General features: G+C 36.2%; 5 protein-coding genes across 12 annotated transcripts; 1 reads left to right on the plus strand and 4 right to left on the minus strand.

Moving 5' to 3' along the window:
• Positions 1–20: 20 nt before the first annotated feature.
• Positions 21–2,453, minus strand: LOC114192152 (ferritin-3, chloroplastic-like). 2 transcript variants are annotated; one of them, XM_028081775.1, is made up of 5 exons: positions 1,977–2,448; positions 1,772–1,832; positions 1,197–1,259; positions 1,036–1,101; positions 21–371 (listed from the first exon to the last, which is right to left on the minus strand). In XM_028081775.1, the coding sequence occupies exons 1-4, from the start codon at positions 2,213–2,215 to the stop codon at positions 1,075–1,077; spliced, it is 390 nt and encodes a 129-aa protein (XP_027937576.1). In that variant the 5' UTR covers positions 2,216–2,448; the 3' UTR covers positions 21–371; positions 1,036–1,074. The 2 variants fall into 2 exon arrangements, 1 of the variants encoding a protein (XP_027937576.1); XR_003606068.1 differs by having other exon boundaries at positions 114–371; positions 1,973–2,453.
• Positions 2,454–3,271: 818 nt separating this feature from the next.
• Positions 3,272–3,757, plus strand: LOC114191459. The gene is made up of 2 exons (XM_028080630.1): positions 3,272–3,448; positions 3,536–3,757. Exons 1-2 carry the CDS (start codon positions 3,272–3,274, stop codon positions 3,755–3,757), a joined length of 399 nt encoding a protein of 132 aa, XP_027936431.1.
• Positions 3,758–4,087: 330 nt separating this feature from the next.
• LOC114192148 lies at positions 4,088–6,488 on the minus strand. Of its 3 annotated transcripts, XM_028081771.1 has the most exons (5): positions 5,912–6,488; positions 5,622–5,743; positions 5,312–5,535; positions 4,978–5,235; positions 4,088–4,883 (listed from the first exon to the last, which is right to left on the minus strand). In XM_028081771.1, the coding sequence occupies exons 1-5, from the start codon at positions 6,054–6,056 to the stop codon at positions 4,256–4,258; spliced, it is 1,377 nt and encodes a 458-aa protein (XP_027937572.1). In that variant the 5' UTR covers positions 6,057–6,488; the 3' UTR covers positions 4,088–4,255. The 3 variants fall into 3 exon arrangements, with proteins under 3 accessions (XP_027937572.1, XP_027937571.1, XP_027937570.1); XM_028081770.1 differs by having other exon boundaries at positions 4,978–5,139; positions 5,622–6,488; XM_028081769.1 differs by having other exon boundaries at positions 5,622–6,488.
• A 249-nt stretch (positions 6,489–6,737) lies between these two features.
• LOC114192151 (nifU-like protein 4, mitochondrial) lies at positions 6,738–10,091 on the minus strand. The gene is made up of 6 exons (XM_028081773.1): positions 9,856–10,091; positions 9,624–9,785; positions 9,349–9,524; positions 8,603–8,706; positions 8,061–8,172; positions 6,738–7,264 (listed from the first exon to the last, which is right to left on the minus strand). The coding sequence occupies exons 1-6, from the start codon at positions 10,040–10,042 to the stop codon at positions 7,193–7,195; spliced, it is 813 nt and encodes a 270-aa protein (XP_027937574.1). The 5' UTR covers positions 10,043–10,091; the 3' UTR covers positions 6,738–7,192.
• Positions 10,092–12,564: 2,473 nt separating this feature from the next.
• On the minus strand, positions 12,565–18,444 carry LOC114190935. Of its 5 annotated transcripts, none has more exons than XM_028080017.1 (4): positions 18,203–18,444; positions 17,279–17,536; positions 14,384–17,181; positions 12,565–14,284 (listed from the first exon to the last, which is right to left on the minus strand). In XM_028080017.1, exons 2-4 carry the CDS (start codon positions 17,300–17,302, stop codon positions 12,928–12,930), a joined length of 4,179 nt encoding a protein of 1,392 aa, XP_027935818.1. In that variant the 5' UTR covers positions 17,303–17,536; positions 18,203–18,444; the 3' UTR covers positions 12,565–12,927. The 5 variants fall into 5 exon arrangements, with proteins under 5 accessions (XP_027935818.1, XP_027935815.1, XP_027935817.1 ...); XM_028080014.1 differs by having other exon boundaries at positions 17,279–18,047; positions 18,203–18,425; XM_028080016.1 differs by having other exon boundaries at positions 17,970–18,425.
• Between the last annotated feature and the right edge of the window lie 234 nt (positions 18,445–18,678).

Raw genomic sequence — 18,678 nt, forward strand, 5'->3', positions numbered from 1 at the left:
TCTTCATAAGGCTTTTTGGATCCTTCTTATGTTCATCTTATTTATAGTGATTAAGAGTTGATACAATGAGGAGTTGGACAGTCAAGAGGCTTGTCCTAGACTGCTAGGTACAATGATTAGAGAAAAATCAACACTCAACTACCTATTAAAGTCCTATTGACTACACTGTCATAAGTAGTCCTAATAATTATTCCAATGTCAAAATTCTCTTCAAGCTCACTGTTAAGAGATGCACGAATGTAAAGCTATATTTTAAAATTAAAACAAAACAAGTCTACACCAAGTTTCTCTTCAACAATTAGTGTGGTAACCTCAAGCATCCATGTAGCTAGATTGTATCCATCAGGGGCTGGAGTGATTCATCCAAGATCCTGCAGAACAAATAGGAAAGGAATTTAACACATTAAAAAAATAATAAACTCAACAATATAAAAAAAAAAGTTTTCCTTCAAAAAAAATCAGTATTTTAGTTTAAACTAGTAAATAGTAATGAAAGAGGAAAAGTCATGTCAGAACACACAAGTAAGGTCATGGTTGATAATACTCTAGTCTTCAACACAAGAGTGAATTAAATTGAGGTCATTCCATGTCAATGAAAAATGTATCACTAGTGGACAAAATGGAGCAACGAAGGGAGACCAATTTGTGGACTTGATTACGAATGGGAACATTTTATGGGGCACCCCAATTCCAATATATTCTCTCCTTTAATTATCAAAACATAAACATCTTTTCTTTTCATTTATCACCCACTTTCTAAATTTATTTAATTCTTAATTAATTTATAGTTGCAATAAGAATATAAATAAATTGCAATTTTTTTCTCAAAGATGATGTCCTTTGCCTACTCTTATGAGCTGAGCAACGTACTCAGATATTTTTAATAGCTTCCACCTACCCAAATAAAAATAAAATATTTTTCCTTGGTCAATTTAAAATCTAAAGTATGTCAATTGAATATTGATAAAAGTCACTTAATAATCTATCTAATAAAGTACAAGACAAAAGCTCCCTTAATTTGCAACACCACATTACCTGTTCATCTAAAAATTCGCTTTCAATAAAATCTGTCAATTACACATCATTGTTCTTTGAGGCAACCTGTCAAACAACATGTAACAAGGTCAAAGAAAGGAATACATATTTTAATAACATCAAATTGGACATAAATGTGACAAACAAAAAACTCATCTTACAGTGTGCAAGTTAAGAAGCTTCTCATTTGTTAGCTTCTCCAAAAGACAGAGCAAGTTCCCTTGCTGCAACAAGAAACAAACACAAACACATTTAGTGTCATACTTAGAAATTTATAGGGGAAGTTCATCAGGCAAAGTGAAAACTCTGAACAAGTTGTTTTACATCATCTGTTACATATTAAATGAATGTGGTAAGAAATTATATATTTTATAAAATTAACAAATTAAGTCAACATGTGCATACAAACTAAACACGCATCTCTCGTTAAAATAAATGCACACAGTGCACCAAAAGAGAATGGTTTGGTTATAAATTATATGAAAAAAAAAAAAAAACAGAACGAGAGGGTCATACACACAAACCATACAGGGCATCTCCCATTTCCTCATGGTCAAACTCAGAAAGAGGCCTCACAATAGATTGCAACTTCACTTTTCCACCACGTTTGTTATGAAAATTACATTAACGTAAACAAATTTCTCAGTATCGCTTTCTAGAAAGCAATCTTGAAAATTAGCATTTGAAATTTTATATAGAATCTTTGTGTAGATTAAAAGCTGTAACTGGTTTATACCTGATATTCCATCAATTTATCAACATGCTCTCTTTCCTCCTCACTTGACTCCTTAAAAAATCTGCAACGATGAAATCAAAAGCCATAATGTACTCCCACCCATAAAAATAAAGTGAAATTTATAAGGGGTTATCGTTGGTGAATATAACTAAAAAGAGCATTTAAGTTTGGAGTAGGAAAAGATAGAAGCAGAGAACCAACCCACTTGATTTGTTCGTTGACAACAACTTCATATTCATTGGTGTACTTCTGGCGAACAAGGGAAGCTTCTGGAAGTATGGGGACAAGGTCGAACTCCTTCTTGACCTCTTCAAAGGAATGTCGGTGGAGGTGGGTGGCGTGGTCGGTGCCGTCTGGGGCCGACCCAAGACGTTGTCCTAGACGATGTCGTCGGAGGTTGTCGATGAAGTGAGTCGGCATGGTCGAAGACGTACCTGTAGCCATAGGGGTAGGGGTGGAGATTAGGGTTGTTATTGGGGGTGGAGCGGAGGTGGATGAGGGTGGTAGTAGGCGGCGAAGATTTTAGCAAAGAGGTCGTGGGTGAGGCGGGAGGGGAGCATGGCAACGACGGAATCGGAGGGTAGGGAGAGGTTGGAGAGGACAACGAGGGCCAGAGGATGTGAAATGAGCTCAAAACCACAATGCACTCAACAACAAGATATTAAACCTAGTTTTTCATATTATTTTTTTGTCAAGTAGATTAAAAGCAAATACTGTGTTTTCAATATCTTCCTCTCAGCTCATTCTTGCTGTGTCGGTTTAGTTCATACCATATTAAATCACAAATTTGTTTGTTTTGTAGCAAAGTAAATACTATTTTCAAAAATCAAATCACAATATGTCTATCATAATTTATTTTTCTAATAAATTTAAGGTGTTTGATGGTTGTGAATTAAAAATTGATATTTTGAAATATTAAAATCGATTTTGATGAATTCACACCTTTCACCATAGCATTATCGTAACGAAAAATTACTTTTTTTTTTCTTTTATATAAAATTTAAAATTTTATACTTTTTAGAGGTTAAATATGATATTTTTGGATCAATTTCAAATGCAAATGAGCATCTTAACATTCTTTTCACTTGATGGATAGTTTTTCGCCCTTTATCACAGAGTTTAATTTTTTTAAGGTTAAAATACCTTTTTGGTCCCAATTTTCGTCAATTTTTTTGAATTAGGTCCCAATTTTCGCGGGGTGCTCAAATAGGTCCTAAATTTGGTAAATTTGATTCAATTAGGTCCTAATTGGGTAACGCCGTTTAAATTGATAACGTTTCACTGTACAGTTGGCTTTTCCTTGCTACGTGTCGAAATACTAATCCTACGTGTCAGTGTTTGCTTTATAATGAGATGGTTAATTAGGGGGTTAATGACATTAAGTTTTTAATTAAATGCAAGAAATGAAAATTAAAAAAGAAAGTGTTAGGGTTTATAAAAAGTCGAAGAAGCCATCTCGTCGTGTGTGACCTTGCTCATGGTTGAAGCTTTGTTGCAGCTATGTCTCGGACCCAATCATCTTCTTCATACTGTAATAACTGCGTGCAGCGTAGTGTTCCCGCTTCTCGCACTCAAGCTTTAAGACCTATTTGCGATTGTGGGCAAGCTGCAGTTGTGCGGACAGCAAGAACTCCGAGAAATGTGAGTAGAAAATTCTGTGGTTGTGCTAACTACAAGGTAAGATCGATTTAATTGAATCAATTGCTATTGTTCTGGGTATGTCTGATTTAATGAATCTTTTATGTATTTTCTGTTCATCAACAGCGGCAGAGTGAAGGTGGTGGTGTTTCCTGCAATTTTTTTCAATGGTGGTACGAAGACGTTGATGAAGAAAAAGAAGTTCTTATTGTGAACCAAAACATGAAAATAGAAGATCTCGAGAATGTAGTTAAGGATCTGAAAAAATGCTTTAATGTATTAGCCGTAGTTGTTAGTATCGTTGGGTTGATAATCGTTGTGATGTTGGCGTTGATGCTGAAAGATTGACAAAAAAAGGGTTGTAATTGTGAAGGTTCTGATGTACGAAGTTTCAAAAATTATGAATGAATTAAGTTATTTATGTTCAATCAGGTCCTCAATTGTGTTAGTTTTGTTCAAATAGGTCCCTACTTTTGTAATTGATGTTCAAATAGGTCCTTACTTTTGTAATTGATGTTCAAATAGGTCCCAAATTTTTAAAAAATTGTTTAAGTAGATTGTGTACTGGATAAACTTTTCCTGTTTAATAATGTTCTTAATACAATTAATTGCATTGTAAGTCGTATAAGAATGTCATTACTAATAAAATTATAATTCATAAATAACCAAAATCCTCATAATTGAGATTAAACAAGTTGTTGTCCACCATAATCCTGAATTTACCAACTTACAAAATGAAAATGTCTGTGATCCAAATTATCCAAAAATGGCTAATGAATTTTACAAAATAACAGCCATCAAAATTAAAACTTAAAGACCAGATTACATATACATTAAAGAAGTGAATCAGAGTGGTAGGATTGGTTGTGGAGGAGCAGAAGTTGGGTCCTGTGATGGCTGGTTTGGTTGTGTAGTAGCATAAATTGTCTCCTGAGATGGCTGGGTTGGTTGTTGAGTAGCAGAAATTGGCTCTTGAGATGGCTGGGTTGGTTGTGGAGGAGCATCACTTGGCTGTGAGGACTGTCCTTGTGTAGGCAGTTGTGGGCAATTTGTTCTATTGTGCCCCAGTTCACGACAAACTCTGCATCTTTTTCTATGGCCACCTTTTCGTAATTGGGTATCATCTTTCCTCAACTCCCATTGTTCCAGCCTTCTCTTTTTCTTGGGTCGCCCAGGCATAATCCTTTTATGTGGAGGCATGACATCTAGAAAATCAGTGGTGGGCCACATGTTTTGTCCATTGATAGGGTAGATAATGGAGTTGTACATCTCTTCAAAAGTTGATTTCCTGAAACATAGGGGGATATAATCTGTTGCATTCAAGTTCAAGAACCTGATGGCAGCAAGTGCATGGCAGCACGTGCCAGTTATCATCCACTTCCTACAGCTGCAATCTTGGGTGTCTAGGTTGACAACATACTTGTCACCTAGCACTGATAGGTGTGCAACTTCAAATACTTTCCCCCCAGCACAACTACATTACAATTGATATAGACATATTAGATTCTACAGCAGAAATCATCAACAAAAATGAGGTTATACATGATCAACCAATTTATAAATCATACCTTGGGATCCAGTATCTACTTTTTTTGGATTCTTCTTGTAGTCTGCTGTTTACTTTAGTATAGATTTGCCCTTCCATTTTTTCCAGCTTTTGTCTTTTAGATTGCCACCTCTTCATCATGTATATTCGTATGTCTTCCAACATTGAGATAACAGGCTTGCATCTAGCATCAACAAGCACACTGTTAAATGCCTCTGTCATGTTATTTACTACTGTGTCAGTCACAGCATTCCTAATGAATCTTAATCTGGACCAAAACCTGTGTAGAAACAAACATTATGATAAGTCAGTGTTGATATTAAATACTATAAAATAAATGAGATTTCAACACATACCTAGGTGGTATAGCAATGAGGTACTTGAAAGCATCTTCATTCTCCTTTTTAATATCTATCATTACCCTTTCCCAAGCCACATGGTGTGTCACAGTTGCTGCCTTCCACATTAGGTTTTTCAACTTCTGGCCACCAAACCGTTTTCTGAAATTAGAGTACAAATGCCTCATACAAAATCGTTGCTCTGCACCAGGTAATAACTCCTGAATTGCAGGCAACAGACCCTGTTTCACAGCAGTTATATGCATTAAAATTAATACAGTTCATGGCTATAATGTGAATAAAAATATTTCCATGAACAGATACAAACCTTCTGTTGATCTGACATAAATGTACATGCCCCACAGACTTCAGGTCCTCCTAGATCATCCACTAGGATTTCCAAAAACCATTTCCATGTCTCTTTGTTCTCTACCTCCACAATTGCGTATGCTAGAGGAAGCATTTGGTCGTTAGCATCCTTGGCCACTGCAGTTAGCAACTCGCCCCCATATTTCCTTTTGAGGAAGCAACCATCCAACCCAATAAAGGGGCGAGAAAGCACAAAAGCATCTTTGCATGCTTTGAAACATGTGTAAAACCTACCAAAAATAGACTCACCCTGCATTTCATCCACTTTAACTTTGACTGTGCTCCCTGGATTGCATCTCAGAATTTCATAAGCATAATCATGTATTCTTCGAAACTGTTCTTTGAATGACCCTTCCACTTGATCTGAAGCTAAGGATTTTGCCCTACGAGCCATGGCCACTGAAATACTTGTATTCCACTTCCTCAACCCTAAGATTTTAATGTAAACCTACCTTATGTAAAAAAAAATGAGGACGTAGCAGTATTATTGCTCACTCTTTAGTATTATTTGGTTTTCTATCTTTGAGGCCCATCACATAATAGATGTGTTTTCAATTTCACGCACTTCCCAAACATCTATGCTATATTTACGAGTGTTTAATAAATTAACATTTTTTTAGAGATTATTTTTCCATAAAAAATTCACTGCACTTTATTATAATATAAAACAATGTCTGGATTATGTTGTTGCTCATGTAACTTTAATCCAACTTTGTGTTACAAAAAAAAATATATAGTGTACACAATCACTTTCACAATATCATAACATGCATTAATATGTTAATTTAAAAATAGAAAAATATTAAAAGTTTGAGTTCTCAAATGAGTGTTTTTCTTTCATTACAGTCAAAATGTTATCCCTTTAATATAATACATGATTTTAGAATTAATTCAACGATGATGAAACAATCTAAATTGTTCATCGTAATACTGTAATCAGCACCACTAACTGCAACTTCAAAACACAATACATTTTCTTTTGAGCCGCACCACTAACAGCTCATACTGCAATCCGCAAACTAAACTCATATTTGCACCATTGACACAATACAAAACATATGTTAATTCAGTAAAATAACCTCCAATACCTAAATAGGTCATGTATATGAGAAGTAAAATGTGGGATAACATATTCGAACACTACAAGGATGAAATAGGGGTGTGTCTGAAGACATGCAACGGACAAACAGTGCCTTGTACTATTCCAACAACCTCAACATGAACAAATGACCAAGAATCATAGCTAAGGGGCCGAAAAATATTGGTACAGGACCTGGTCTCTGTGTAATGACATTGTGCATTGTGTTATTAATTTACCTTCATCCTATGTCAGCAAGATCCAAGTATCTTGGAATGATGATTTCATGCCTACTACAATGTATCCAACTCACGGTTTATTAAATATGTAATTTTAGTACACTGACTTTTGTTTCTATCCCGTGCTGCCGTTGCATTGGCTCCGTCGAGTGTGAAATCCATGCATGACGAGACTAAATGCAGGTAGCTTTTTTGAGCAAAAACAACAAAAGTTCAACTACTCATTTGTCCACTTAATGTTGCTTCATCATCCTGGGCATCCATTTCTTGTTCCACACCCTTGACCTGTAAGTGCGGGAAGCAGCATTAAATAATGCTTTAAGCAAATACAGTATAAATGAATAATTCGTATAAAATTGCAATCATTTTATTAACTCTCCTTGACTAAATTCAATGATAAATACTATAATGCATGTATAACAAATTTAATATGAGAAAATAGAATGAATAATGTGTAAAAAATTGCACTGCCGTTTGATCAACCGCCATGCATAATAGCAGGATTAAAAGTCATATCAATGATGATTCATTTACTGACTATTAGTGTAAATTATTTTACAGTGATTGTGGATAGAGATTGAATTCAAAAAGATACTACTACTAAAAGTTATTGCTGAAAATTAGGATTAGTTATTCTTTATAATCCATATTCCACATCTTAATGCAATAGAGGGAAAAAACAACTGACAATTTTGACTCAACGTACAAGGCACCTAGATGGTAGTATCCAAGGAAGGAAGGTAGGTGTATGCAATCTTGGTCACCTTATTCGGTGATGTATTTAAGTAGTTGGTTATCCAGTTTTAAAAATTAGCTTTTAATAGGTATGTTCCACAAGTTATGTGTTTATCACATGCTTTCCATCAAATTAGAAATTATACAATACAATTATCAAATTTTACAAAATAATTTAATTAGTCCCCTGACTCTACCACTGTAATATGAACTGAGTTAACTTGACAAATTGCATGGAGCATGCAAAACAATTCAATGCTAAAGGAAGATAAAGTTCGCCATCAGATATGATAAAAATAATAAATACATTGTGCTCATCACAAAAAGATATTGGCAAATTTGTTACCTCAGGAACATAATGCATCAGCATATTTTCAATGCCTGATTTCAGAGTCACTGATGAACTTGGGCAACCACTGCATGCCCCTTGCATTTTAAGTTTTACTATTCCAGTATCTCTGAAGAAATTCACAACATAAAATAATAGTCAGTAAAAATATCAGTCAGATAATTGACCAAATATTAACACTCAGTACAGTATAGTCAGTAACGGCTCTGAGGACAATTCAGGAAAGTAGGTTAGTTTAGTTAGAATAATTGACATGTTATATGTATAAAAAAAGAGGGAAGCAACGGAATGAATGTTTTAGATTGGGGGTTAGGACTGGGAGGGAAAGCCATCACAATGGCTCAAGAATTTCCTAGGACTTGAGGAATATGTTTCTGCACTATCAATTTCCTTAGGATCCCAAAGAATTATGCAATAAAGTTAATCTTTTACTATCTGTTTTCTCATTCTCTATTCAAGTTGTACAAAAGTTAGTCTATAATATATCCATGCTCTTCCTCCTCAAGATTTTTAAAATAAAGAAGTTAAAAGAAACTTACGGGTCAAAACCTCTATATACGATGTCCCCACCATCATCTTGCACTGCTGGCCGAATTCGAGTCTCTAACAGCTCCTTGATCATCGCGACTGTTTCAGAATCATCCTGTATTGAAACACGTATACATGCCAGTTAGTTCTGCCCTAACCAAACTTCCCATATACTACATGATCAAGACGGAGACAAATCTCACACTCCAGGACACTCGGACCATTGTACATAATCTTAAAAATACTGTTCTCATGTTTACTAAAATAACATGATTATCTAAGATATTTGCGAAAGATCTCATCTTTACTATCAATATGACAAAAAGTAGTGTATATAAGTTAAAGACAACTCTCATACGAAGAACTAACTTTTAATGTTGTTCCAAACCAGAACCTTAAATTCTAAGATGATATACGAGACTTTTGCAATGATTGCTGTTGGACATATCAGTCCAGGGTCCGATCACCCGTCCACACACGTCCAATCCTACAAACTTCTGACTCGAGATGTCCAATCCTTAGTGAGAGGTGAAATACTTGCTTCAAGAACCAGTTTCCAAGTTCAGTTAGGTCAAGACTCGAAATAAAGCCCAGATTAGGAATTGAATAAGACCTCGATGCAGTTTTTTTTTTCTCTAGGGATTTTGTTATTGTTCTCCCACGAGGATTGAATACCCGAGAAACTCTAATCCTGAACGGTGACAGGTACAACTAAATCCAACTCACAGCGTCTCACGAATTATTGAGAAATGCTTACTTGGTGGATAGCGGTGTCCATGGCGGCGGCGGCTTGAGAATCTAAAAAGAGAGGCTGACCGGAAGAGTAGAAATCCATAATAGCGGCAAAGACCTCGGGTTTCAGAAATTCCCAGGCAGCGTCTTCCGATTTCGTAACGGTAACGAAATCGGATCCAAAGAAAACGCGAGTAACGCCTGCAAGGCAAAGAGGGAGGAAGCCGATAGAATCCCTAAATAGAATCCCTAACGAAACAGGAAAAAGGGAAAGCGAAGGAAGAAAGGAAAGAAAGAGACCGTCGATTGCGAAGAGCGATTTGGCGAGGGGAGAATTCATGGCGGAGCGAGGGTTGGGGAAGTCGGCGCTTCCAACCTGCATGACAGGCTTGTCGGGATAAAACATGAGAGAGGAGGGATTGGGCGTGGCCTGCGTTTGGATGAACATGGTCCTACGTTGCCCTGTGAGGTGAGAAATGAAAAGCCGTTGCATTGGAAAGATTGAGGAAAATGGAAGAAGAAAGGGACTAACCGGTGGAGAATCGAAAGGGTGGTGGATGGCGGGAAGAGGAGAAATCATTGCGGCGGAAGGGCGCGGTTGCGCAGAGGCGGCGTGCGATAGAGAGCGCAGTGTTGTTATTGCTAAAGTGCGCGGGTGGTTGGAATGGAAGACGCGCTCGTCTTGCCAATCGCCAGAGACTGGTAGCACTACCTCTCATGGTTCCAATGGTTGAACAACACTTTCTCAGACCCTAACCTTCGCCATTCATCTACTGCTCAAATATTATTACTGGTATTTTCCTTCTATTTGTTTTTTCTGTCGTAATGTGTTCGTAATTTTTATAAAAATTTGAATTTAAATCAATAATATTTATTTTTATAACATTTAATTAATTTTTAAATAATATTAAATATAAATTAAAAAAATATGATATTTACGTAAAAAAATTAAAATAATTATTAAATACAGATAAAATTAAAATTTTAGAATAACTATTAAAAATCAATTATTTATAAAATAATTAACTTTTAAAATAATAATTAAGAAAAAAACTCAAAAAATGAAAGAAAAAATCTTTATATATATATATATATATATATATATATATATATTTATAAATACCATAATTTTTATCTGATATAATTATGATTTTTATGTGTAAACATTCTTTTACTTTATTACAATTGTTTATGTGTATTTTTCTTACTGTATTATTTTTATTTTTTTTAATTATTAGCTTTTTATTACTATAAATTATCTTTTATCTTTCTTATTTTGTATACATCGTATCATTATTATAATTCATTTATATTTACTATAGATATTTAATATAAGCTTGTGTAATTTTTTACTTTATTAAAATAAATAATTTAAAAAAAAATCATTTTGACATGAATTCATTATGTAGAAATCATGTTAAAGACTTTTTAACATGTATTATTTTTAAATTAGATTTGTTTTAAGTTTACTGTTTTTTAATGGAATAACATAACTTTAATTCTCGAAATTGATAAAAGACATGCAAAGATGAAGATGATACTTTAGTTTGAAATGTTGTGAATTAAAATTTGTCTTTTTCACACCAGAGTAAATACAGGCGCTAATCGCGCAGCGCTAATCACGCCTGTGTGTATGAATTTTTTAAATATACATGATATTATATGATATTATATTAGTAAGTGATAATATTATAATTTTATTAAGTTAATATATAAACTAAAATTATATTTATTAAAAATAAAGTAATATATCATAATAAATGAAATAATAATTATTGATAAATAAAGAAGAAGAGAAAGATAACCGATTTTATAGAAAATTCGTAAAATAACGATCAATTTTTAAAAATTTAATAAATTATTATATTTAAGAATAAAATTGAAATTTTGAAATGTAGACACAAAAAGAGAAATTCCCTTTATATATTGTTATAGATAATTTCTGCCTTAAAAAATACTATATAAACTAGAATCATGCTCCTTTCGCTAAACTTACCTATAATTCTCTTTTACCAATTTTAGCAAATTTAAAGAAAAAAATACAAAAGTTTGATAAAAAAAATAAACCACCAAAAATAAAATTTGAAACATTATCACTAATAGTTATTTGCACATTACAAATATTAAAAAAATTGTTATTAAGTTTTTCTTCCCTGTTACTAAATATAATCCTTGTGGAAAAGTAAAAGATCAAACCAGAAGAATATTATATGCAATTTTCAACAAACACCCAATTCACATTGTAGAAAAGTAAAAGATCAAACCCGAAGAATATTATATGCAATTTTCAACAAACACCCATTCACAGTTTATACGTAATCCATATATTTTATAAATTAGAAATATTATCTTTTCTGATGATGCTATTCACCGTTTATACGAAATCCATATATTTTATAAATTAAGAATATTAATCTTTTCTGACTACGCTCTAGGTTGTTTGAATCTAATAATAAAAATAAAAATAAATAAATTGTGCCTTGACTTGTGATTTTTCCTTTTTCCTTTCTACCTTAAACTTGCACCTAGAGTGTTGTTGTTCTTACACGTAAAAGTAAAAATAAAAAATAAAAAATAAAAACAATCATTCTTACAATTGGCTAATATTTTAAAATATGAGAATGACAAAATGAAAAAGGTATTTTAATAAATGAAGAAAAATGAAAATACATCTAATTTATTCTTAATTATTCTAAGCTGTTACTTAGAAATTGAATAAGAATTTATATTAAATTTAATTCTTTCTTATCGCCCTTACATAGTATTTCTCTCAGAGGCCTAATGGTTTAAGCAAATTCTATAAATTTAGAGAATTTAAATTATGTTTTTTTGGATTTGTCATAAAACAATAATTGATTTAGTTCCCCTTAAGGATTGAAGAGCAGCAGCAGGTAGAAGACAAGGCATAGTAGTAGCTGTCAATTTCAGAGGTAGTACTGCAGAATGGTTATAGAATTATTATGATCACTAAAATAATTTACTTACTCGGTTCGCAAAAATTGATAAATACGAATAAACTCATCCTAATTGTTGGTGTGAATCAATGACATTTTGTGGTGGGTTACTTCTCCCATTGACCACAAAATAGAGGTCGCTGTCAATAATTGACAGATTTAACTTCATTTAATGTTATTTTTCTGCATTTAATATAGCTTTCTGTTGTTTTAATTTAATTTTAGTACTACTTCCATTAGGCATGCGTTATTTGATAATTCCATGGTTGCTGGTAGGAACAGGAAAGTGAAAAGAACCAATAACATCATTCCAGTAAGTAAATTATTAAAAACGAAAATGTCTGTCGCTTGGCTCGCATGCACATTATCCTTCCTCCATCATTGGGAGCCACACTTCATTTCATTCCTTCACCAACCCTTCATTTCATAATTACTTCTTCTTCCCCTACAATCTTTACCACATTTGATGATGCGCACGCATGCTTTTAGAATCTAAACTAGGTAGTAAGGAAAAGGAGCATTAGTATTATTATAATCTAACTCTAATTCTGTAGGTGAAAAACCAGCAAATGTAAATTCCATAATACTCCTCCAACATTCCGCAGGAGGCCTTATGTACTATCGATGAGAAGAAGACTAGGAGGGGGATATCAAAATCTTTTCCTCTTCACCCGTGAAATATCATCAAAACTGTCATCACTCCAAACCTGTCCACCACCACCACCACCACCACCGTGTCTGAAGTTCTCTTCCTGCTCATCCATATTTCTTGTTCTTCTGGGCGGCGGCACATTTCCTGGTCGCCCCTTCATTCGCCTGTCAAAGTCTCTTTCCCGTATGTTGTTGCCTCCCCTTTCATGAAAATCTGAATCATCTGAACAGAATCTATAGTGCCTAGGTCCCTCTTCAGCATTAAGGTGAAAATTCTCACCAACGTTGTTATTGTACGGAGGCCTGAAAGAACGCACAGGTCCTCGTCTCTCACCAAACCTTCTCCTGTCCTCACCGTTTCCTTCACCACTAAGCTCAAGTAACCTACCAGAATGCATGGGACCCCCAAAGTAGTCATCATCGTTATCCGTACGGTCCCGGGGATCTACAACATCAAACCTCCGGTTCCTGATTAGAATTCGACCAGACCTTGGATGGCCATGGTCCCTGGCAGAATCAATGTCCCTCATATCATTAGAAGGTCTTGACATAAACGAGGGTGAGCCATGCCTCCTCACCACTCTCTCTGCAGGGAAAACAGGGCGATCAGGGGACCTCATTCTGTCAACCCTGTAAAACGGTGATCTTCTATGGTTTAGTTCCGGATGTCCACCAAAACCCTCAGGGGATCTTCTTCTAGGAGACCTCCTTCTTGGAGATGACCATGGACCGGGTGAGCGACTCCTAGATCTTATGGGTGACTTGGAACGCATTCGAGGAAGGCCTCTTCTCGGCATGGAAGAAAAATTCCTATTTCCCCTTGTAAACCGACCATCCATCCCCTCAAATGTCTGGGGCCGTGTGAACATTGCATCCATGTTATCCTCAGGCAAACCTCTCAAAAATTTATCATTGTGCCTCACCCCAACCAAGTCTGGACCATCACCAATACATCTATTTGGACTAATGTTTCTTGGATTTCTATGACCAATTTGGATGCCATCTCTACCTCCTGGTGAACGCCTCCTTGGTGCTATATAAGACCCATCATTCAACGGTTTTCTGCCTAATCGACCATTCCCAACATATGCGCCATCGGGTGCAACATTGTTGTACTCCATATCAGTATTGGCAAAAGCAGACGCATATTTAGGCCTCGGCCCACGGAACTGATTCGGACCATTATAAAACTCGCCAGAAAATTCACGGTCAGATTCCCATTCACTACGAACTGAGTCTAGACGACTATTGAGTCTTCCTCGACCACGCCCAAAATTCAACCTAGAGTTTCTAGGGGAGATATCTTGATGTCTTTCTCTTGAAAATTTCGGAGGGCCATCAATGTATACATCATCTCTGAAAACCAAAACAAGAAGAATACGACTTGAGGATACGCAAACAAACTACTCAGTGGATAAACGAGAAATAAGTTATTCATACTACTAAAAAGTATACCTTCCTCTGTGTAATTTATCCCCATCAAGTGTGTCAGGCAATACATCTCTTCCGGCTCGAGATGCCAGTTGTGATCTGCCTGGAATGGACCTAGTTTTACCAGGGGATGAAGAACTAGTAGCTCGAGACAGATCTATAATTCTACCTGGATTACCACCATTATTAACATCTTTGGATGCATCATTGGCATTCGCAGACACTTCCATATTTGGCAATTCTAGATCAGTTTGTTTAACAGTGTCAGTTGTTTTAACAACCTCATCAGCACATTGGACATCAACCCCATTGCTTCCATCAGTAGCTTGATTGGAAAGTGATTCTGTCACCAGAGCTTCAGAGACGTTTTTACCTTCCAAAAGATCTAATGGTTTCTTTTGCAAAACATTAACTGGTTTGTTGCCATGAGCAGCAATGTTGGACTTCTCGTCTTCCAATGATTCTTGCAAACACACATTTTTGTCGACGACCTTACCAGACCTCTCGTGCATTTCAATGTCCATAGCTTCTTCACTATTTATTTCACTTTGAATTGCAGTCTTGTTGTCATTTTCCACCACTACCTGATATTGAGCGGCACATTCACCACTCACCATTCCTTTCTCCATCTGCTTATTTACAAAGTTACTACAGTCAGGGTGCTCTACTTCTCTTACCTCACATATGTTGTCCTCTGCTATGGAAGGATCCAGTGGTTCCCGAACCTCACCATCTTCATAATCATCATCTTCAACATACCGCTCAGTATCCACAGGAATAGTTACTGCATGATTCTCATCTGACTCGTAATCGGAACCATAAGAATCATCCTCCAACATGTCACCTGACAGGGTTATCTTTTCTTCATCACTTACACAGCCTTCACCAGAGCCCCGGGCAGCAGACAGCGGCTCATTCATGAGTTTCAATCTGCATGCATCACGATCGGCAGCATTTTTTTCCTCAGTAGTACTAACAGAAGAAATTTTCAGACCAGAAATTTTCAACTCTGAACCATTATCAACCACAGGCAAAGTAACTGCTTCTATGGTATCCTGCTCGGCATTTAAACAAGCTCCATGACAAACTTTCGCAACATTGTCTCCATCCGTAGGACTAATATTTTCAATCTGGCTTACTGTGTTTTCACTGGCTGATAACTCAGCTGTACACCCAGGTTTCATTTGAGGACCAGCTGCGTCGGTAGATATTGGTGTCGTATCGGGCACAATAGACATCGCCAATGAAGGAGAAGAGTCATCCAATCCTTGTTGTACTTCTTTATCTAACCGATCTGTTTTACTCACAGCGGCATTGGATTTTTCCTGATTACCTGTATGGACTAGTTCCTGTTTAACTGAGACAGCATCAGCTTTCATTAAATTGCTAACGTTGGACAACTTAGAACATTTTACAACGATAGGCTGAAATAGTTCTTGTTTAACAGTCACACTGTCCAATGAACCCGCCGTAGAGGTATTAGCTTCCTTCAATTCCTTTTTCAAGTTCTCATCAAACGGTTCTGGCTTTACCAACCTAAAACTAGAAGTATTTGCATCACCTGCTGCCGAAGCCACACTAGATAAGCTTACATTGGGAATAGAACTACCAGAATTCAGTTTAACAGATAATTTAGAGGGCTCTTCAGTATATTTCTGAAGAAAAGGAGTAAGAGATAGATTACTGGAGTCACCAAATTTAAATTGTTGTCCACACATCGCAGATGGAAAAGTGAAATCTTTTTTCTGACTCTCTTCACACACTGGCTTCACAGATAGAACATTTGTTGGTCGTGTCATCCCAGTAGAGCACATTAACTGCTTTTCAACAACAGAATTTTCAGTAATTTTCAGCCCATCAACACATGTTTTACCCAAGCCAGCTTCAGTCCCAGATTCTTCCCATGCATCCATTGTCGTATTAAGATCCCAGTTTGCCCTGTTAGAATGAACAGGAGTCGTGTTCCCATCAGTTTTAGCATCAGTATTTAAACTGTGAGAACTGCAGTCTTCCTTGCTTAAAGATAACTCCAATGAGACAGATTCCGTTTTCTCTATTTTTAGGCGACTCTTGTCATTCTCCACATTTTCAACAGCTGGAAAGTGGTGTTCCTCTAAGCTTAAAGATAAACTAGAACTTCCTGAAACTAAGGGACTCTCTTTTCTACAAATATCTTTGACATTTTGCTTACTCACTTCAGTTCCAATGCTAAGAGCAAGACCTTCCTTTGCAGCCAATAAGAGTTCAGGATTGCCCTTGATAATTTGGGATTCCAACTTTTTATTGCTTTCACTGGGTATCACAGTCTCTTTGCTATACATGACATCCAAAGTACATGATTGAGTACCAAGGTTTGGTTCCTCGATTTTCGGTATAAGGAAGCAAGAGTTGCTTTGGCCCGTGGTCGCATTGGAAACATCAGTACTTGCTTTCCTATCTTCAAGCGCAGGGATTCCATTAACATCAGATAAACTAGAAGAGCTGGTAGAAAGAGTTGAACCCGGTGAGGTGCTTGAATGTTCCTTCCGCAAGGCATCACTTTCTTCTGAACGTGAAGCCTCTTCCAAAGAGGACGAAGAAGGCTGAATAAATGGAAACCTTCTTTTCTTGATTGGTGCACCTGCAATACTGGCATTTGATAAAGTTGATCCTTGAGAAGTGCTTGAATTTTCTTTACGTTGTAACTCAGTTTCTTCAGAGAGAGAACATGGTTCCTCAGACACAGGTGAGGAAGAAGGCTGAAACGAAGGAAATCTTCTTTTCTTGATAGGCACACCTGCAATTAAACCACTAAATTGCCCAGCATAGGACTTTACCCCGGTCTGTCAATAGAAGATCAAGTAATCAATATCCAAAAAAGAACAAATTGGCATGGTTCTCTAATCGTAGTTAGCTGTAAATCAGAAAGGAAATAAACACCTCTTCATGTCCTGAAACAGGCATGACTCCCAAGTAGTCTTCTAAAAATCTCACAAGTCAAAAACCCTTCTTTCAAACTTTAGTTAATACGATTGAATAGCAAAATCCTCAACAAATTATTGAAGTAGGGTACAAAAAATCTGGCACTGAATTAACCATCGTAGGCATATCTATCCTCTAAAAAGCTTCTTCTTTCAGAGTAAAGCAATCCTAGCCTTACTCTCACTTCAATGGTGAAGACAAAGAAGTAGCGTCAACCTGCAAAACACACCACAAAGACAGAAGATCGTAAACTCCCTTGGACAGATTACTGGTTGTGATCAAAGCCAAAAACAATTTAACAAAACACCCGTGTGCAAATTTAATTAAGCCTCTGGTCAACCAAATCCCCTCATAAAGCTACCTTAGATCCAAAATTAACTGCCCCATACAATCATAACAAACAAACTCCACGCCAGTCTCTATAAACACTTCGTAATCACCTCAAAACGCAGACAACAAGCAGAAAACACAACCCAAGCAAATTACCATGAACAGATCCACCACAAAACGACCCACAACGCCAAAATTCACCAAAACAAGATTCAATCAAAAGACGAAAAAAGATCCACTCGATTACATCATCGTCGTTCATCAAATCAAGCAGAAACCCAGGAAGAACCCCTTTCAACTGCAAAGTTAGAATAACGACCTTGAACCGAGAGAACCCATGAAACCGAGGAAAAAGGTCTCAGAATCCAGTGGCGTGGAATCAGATCTAGACCTAGACCTAGAAACGAAAGTAATAAAGTGTAGGGCACGGCATCATCGCTAAAAATAAATAACCAGAATCGCAGCAGGGCACAGAAAACTCAAGGAGGAGCAAAGGAAAAACGCCAGATCTTGACGAAGAAAGCTAAGAAGTTGATAAAGACGAAGAGATACCTGAACCTGATTGGTTGTGGAAAAAATAAAAGAGGGTAAAGAAAACAAAGGGTTTGGTTTGGTGTGGGTTGAGGTCAAGCTCTGCAACTTCCACGACACAACAACCAAAGTGGAAAACCAAGAAGGAACGAGCGAGAAAGAGATAAAAAGGAATCTCTTTCTCTCTCTATCTCTAATCTCTTTCTTTCTTCTGTGTGTATCTATCTAGAGAGAAAAAATTAGGGTTTGCGTTTTTATGCTGATTTTATTGACTTTGTGAAAAGGGGAACTTATCTTCGTTTCTATATATTCTATTCCACCGACGTGACGCATCAACTAACGTATCGCCATGTGTTCTTACCCTCCACGTGGCTTCTTCTCGTCTGTTGATATTCTACCCTTTGCTCTCCTCCGTCCGATTTAAAGTGGTGACTTTTATTGTGGTTCTTTCCCACTGGCAACTGGACCTTCCTGTCTCCTTCCTCCAATCTTTAACC

The sequence above is a fragment of the Vigna unguiculata genome, chromosome 7, assembly GCF_004118075.2.
Source record: "Vigna unguiculata cultivar IT97K-499-35 chromosome 7, ASM411807v1, whole genome shotgun sequence".
Taxonomy (NCBI): domain Eukaryota; kingdom Viridiplantae; phylum Streptophyta; class Magnoliopsida; order Fabales; family Fabaceae; genus Vigna; species Vigna unguiculata.

What these genes read in the sequence shown, in the direction of transcription:
- LOC114192152 (XM_028081775.1), bottom strand. Translation starts at nt 2,215, where the DNA reads ATGGCTACAGGTACGTCTTCGACCATGCCGACTCACTTCATCGACAAC. An exon ending in ATAAATTGATGGAATATCAG is followed by an intron (nt 1,260 to 1,771) that starts GTATAAACCAGT and finishes TTCTTGTTGCAG; the next exon opens with CAAGGGAACTTGCTCTGTCT. An exon ending in AGCTTCTTAACTTGCACACT is followed by an intron (nt 1,102 to 1,196) that starts GTAAGATGAGTT and finishes GTTGTTTGACAG; the next exon opens with GTTGCCTCAAAGAACAATGA.
- LOC114191459 (XM_028080630.1), top strand. Translation starts at nt 3,272, where the DNA reads ATGTCTCGGACCCAATCATCTTCTTCATACTGTAATAACTGCGTGCAG. An exon ending in GTGGTTGTGCTAACTACAAG is followed by an intron (nt 3,449 to 3,535) that starts GTAAGATCGATT and finishes GTTCATCAACAG; the next exon opens with CGGCAGAGTGAAGGTGGTGG.
- LOC114192148 (XM_028081769.1), bottom strand. Translation starts at nt 6,056, where the DNA reads ATGGCTCGTAGGGCAAAATCCTTAGCTTCAGATCAAGTGGAAGGGTCA. An exon ending in CTCATTGCTATACCACCTAG is followed by an intron (nt 5,236 to 5,311) that starts GTATGTGTTGAA and finishes GTTTCTACACAG; the next exon opens with GTTTTGGTCCAGATTAAGAT. An exon ending in AGTAGATACTGGATCCCAAG is followed by an intron (nt 4,884 to 4,977) that starts GTATGATTTATA and finishes ATTGTAATGTAG; the next exon opens with TTGTGCTGGGGGGAAAGTAT.
- LOC114192151 (XM_028081773.1), bottom strand. Translation starts at nt 10,042, where the DNA reads ATGAGAGGTAGTGCTACCAGTCTCTGGCGATTGGCAAGACGAGCGCGT. An exon ending in ACCCTTTCGATTCTCCACCG is followed by an intron (nt 9,786 to 9,855) that starts GTTAGTCCCTTT and finishes CTCACCTCACAG; the next exon opens with GGCAACGTAGGACCATGTTC. An exon ending in TGGACACCGCTATCCACCAA is followed by an intron (nt 8,707 to 9,348) that starts GTAAGCATTTCT and finishes GTTTCAATACAG; the next exon opens with GATGATTCTGAAACAGTCGC.
- LOC114190935 (XM_028080017.1), bottom strand. Translation starts at nt 17,302, where the DNA reads ATGCCTGTTTCAGGACATGAAGAG. An exon ending in CTGTTTCAGGACATGAAGAG is followed by an intron (nt 17,182 to 17,278) that starts GTGTTTATTTCC and finishes TTCTATTGACAG; the next exon opens with ACCGGGGTAAAGTCCTATGC. An exon ending in GATAAATTACACAGAGGAAG is followed by an intron (nt 14,285 to 14,383) that starts GTATACTTTTTA and finishes TTTGGTTTTCAG; the next exon opens with AGATGATGTATACATTGATG.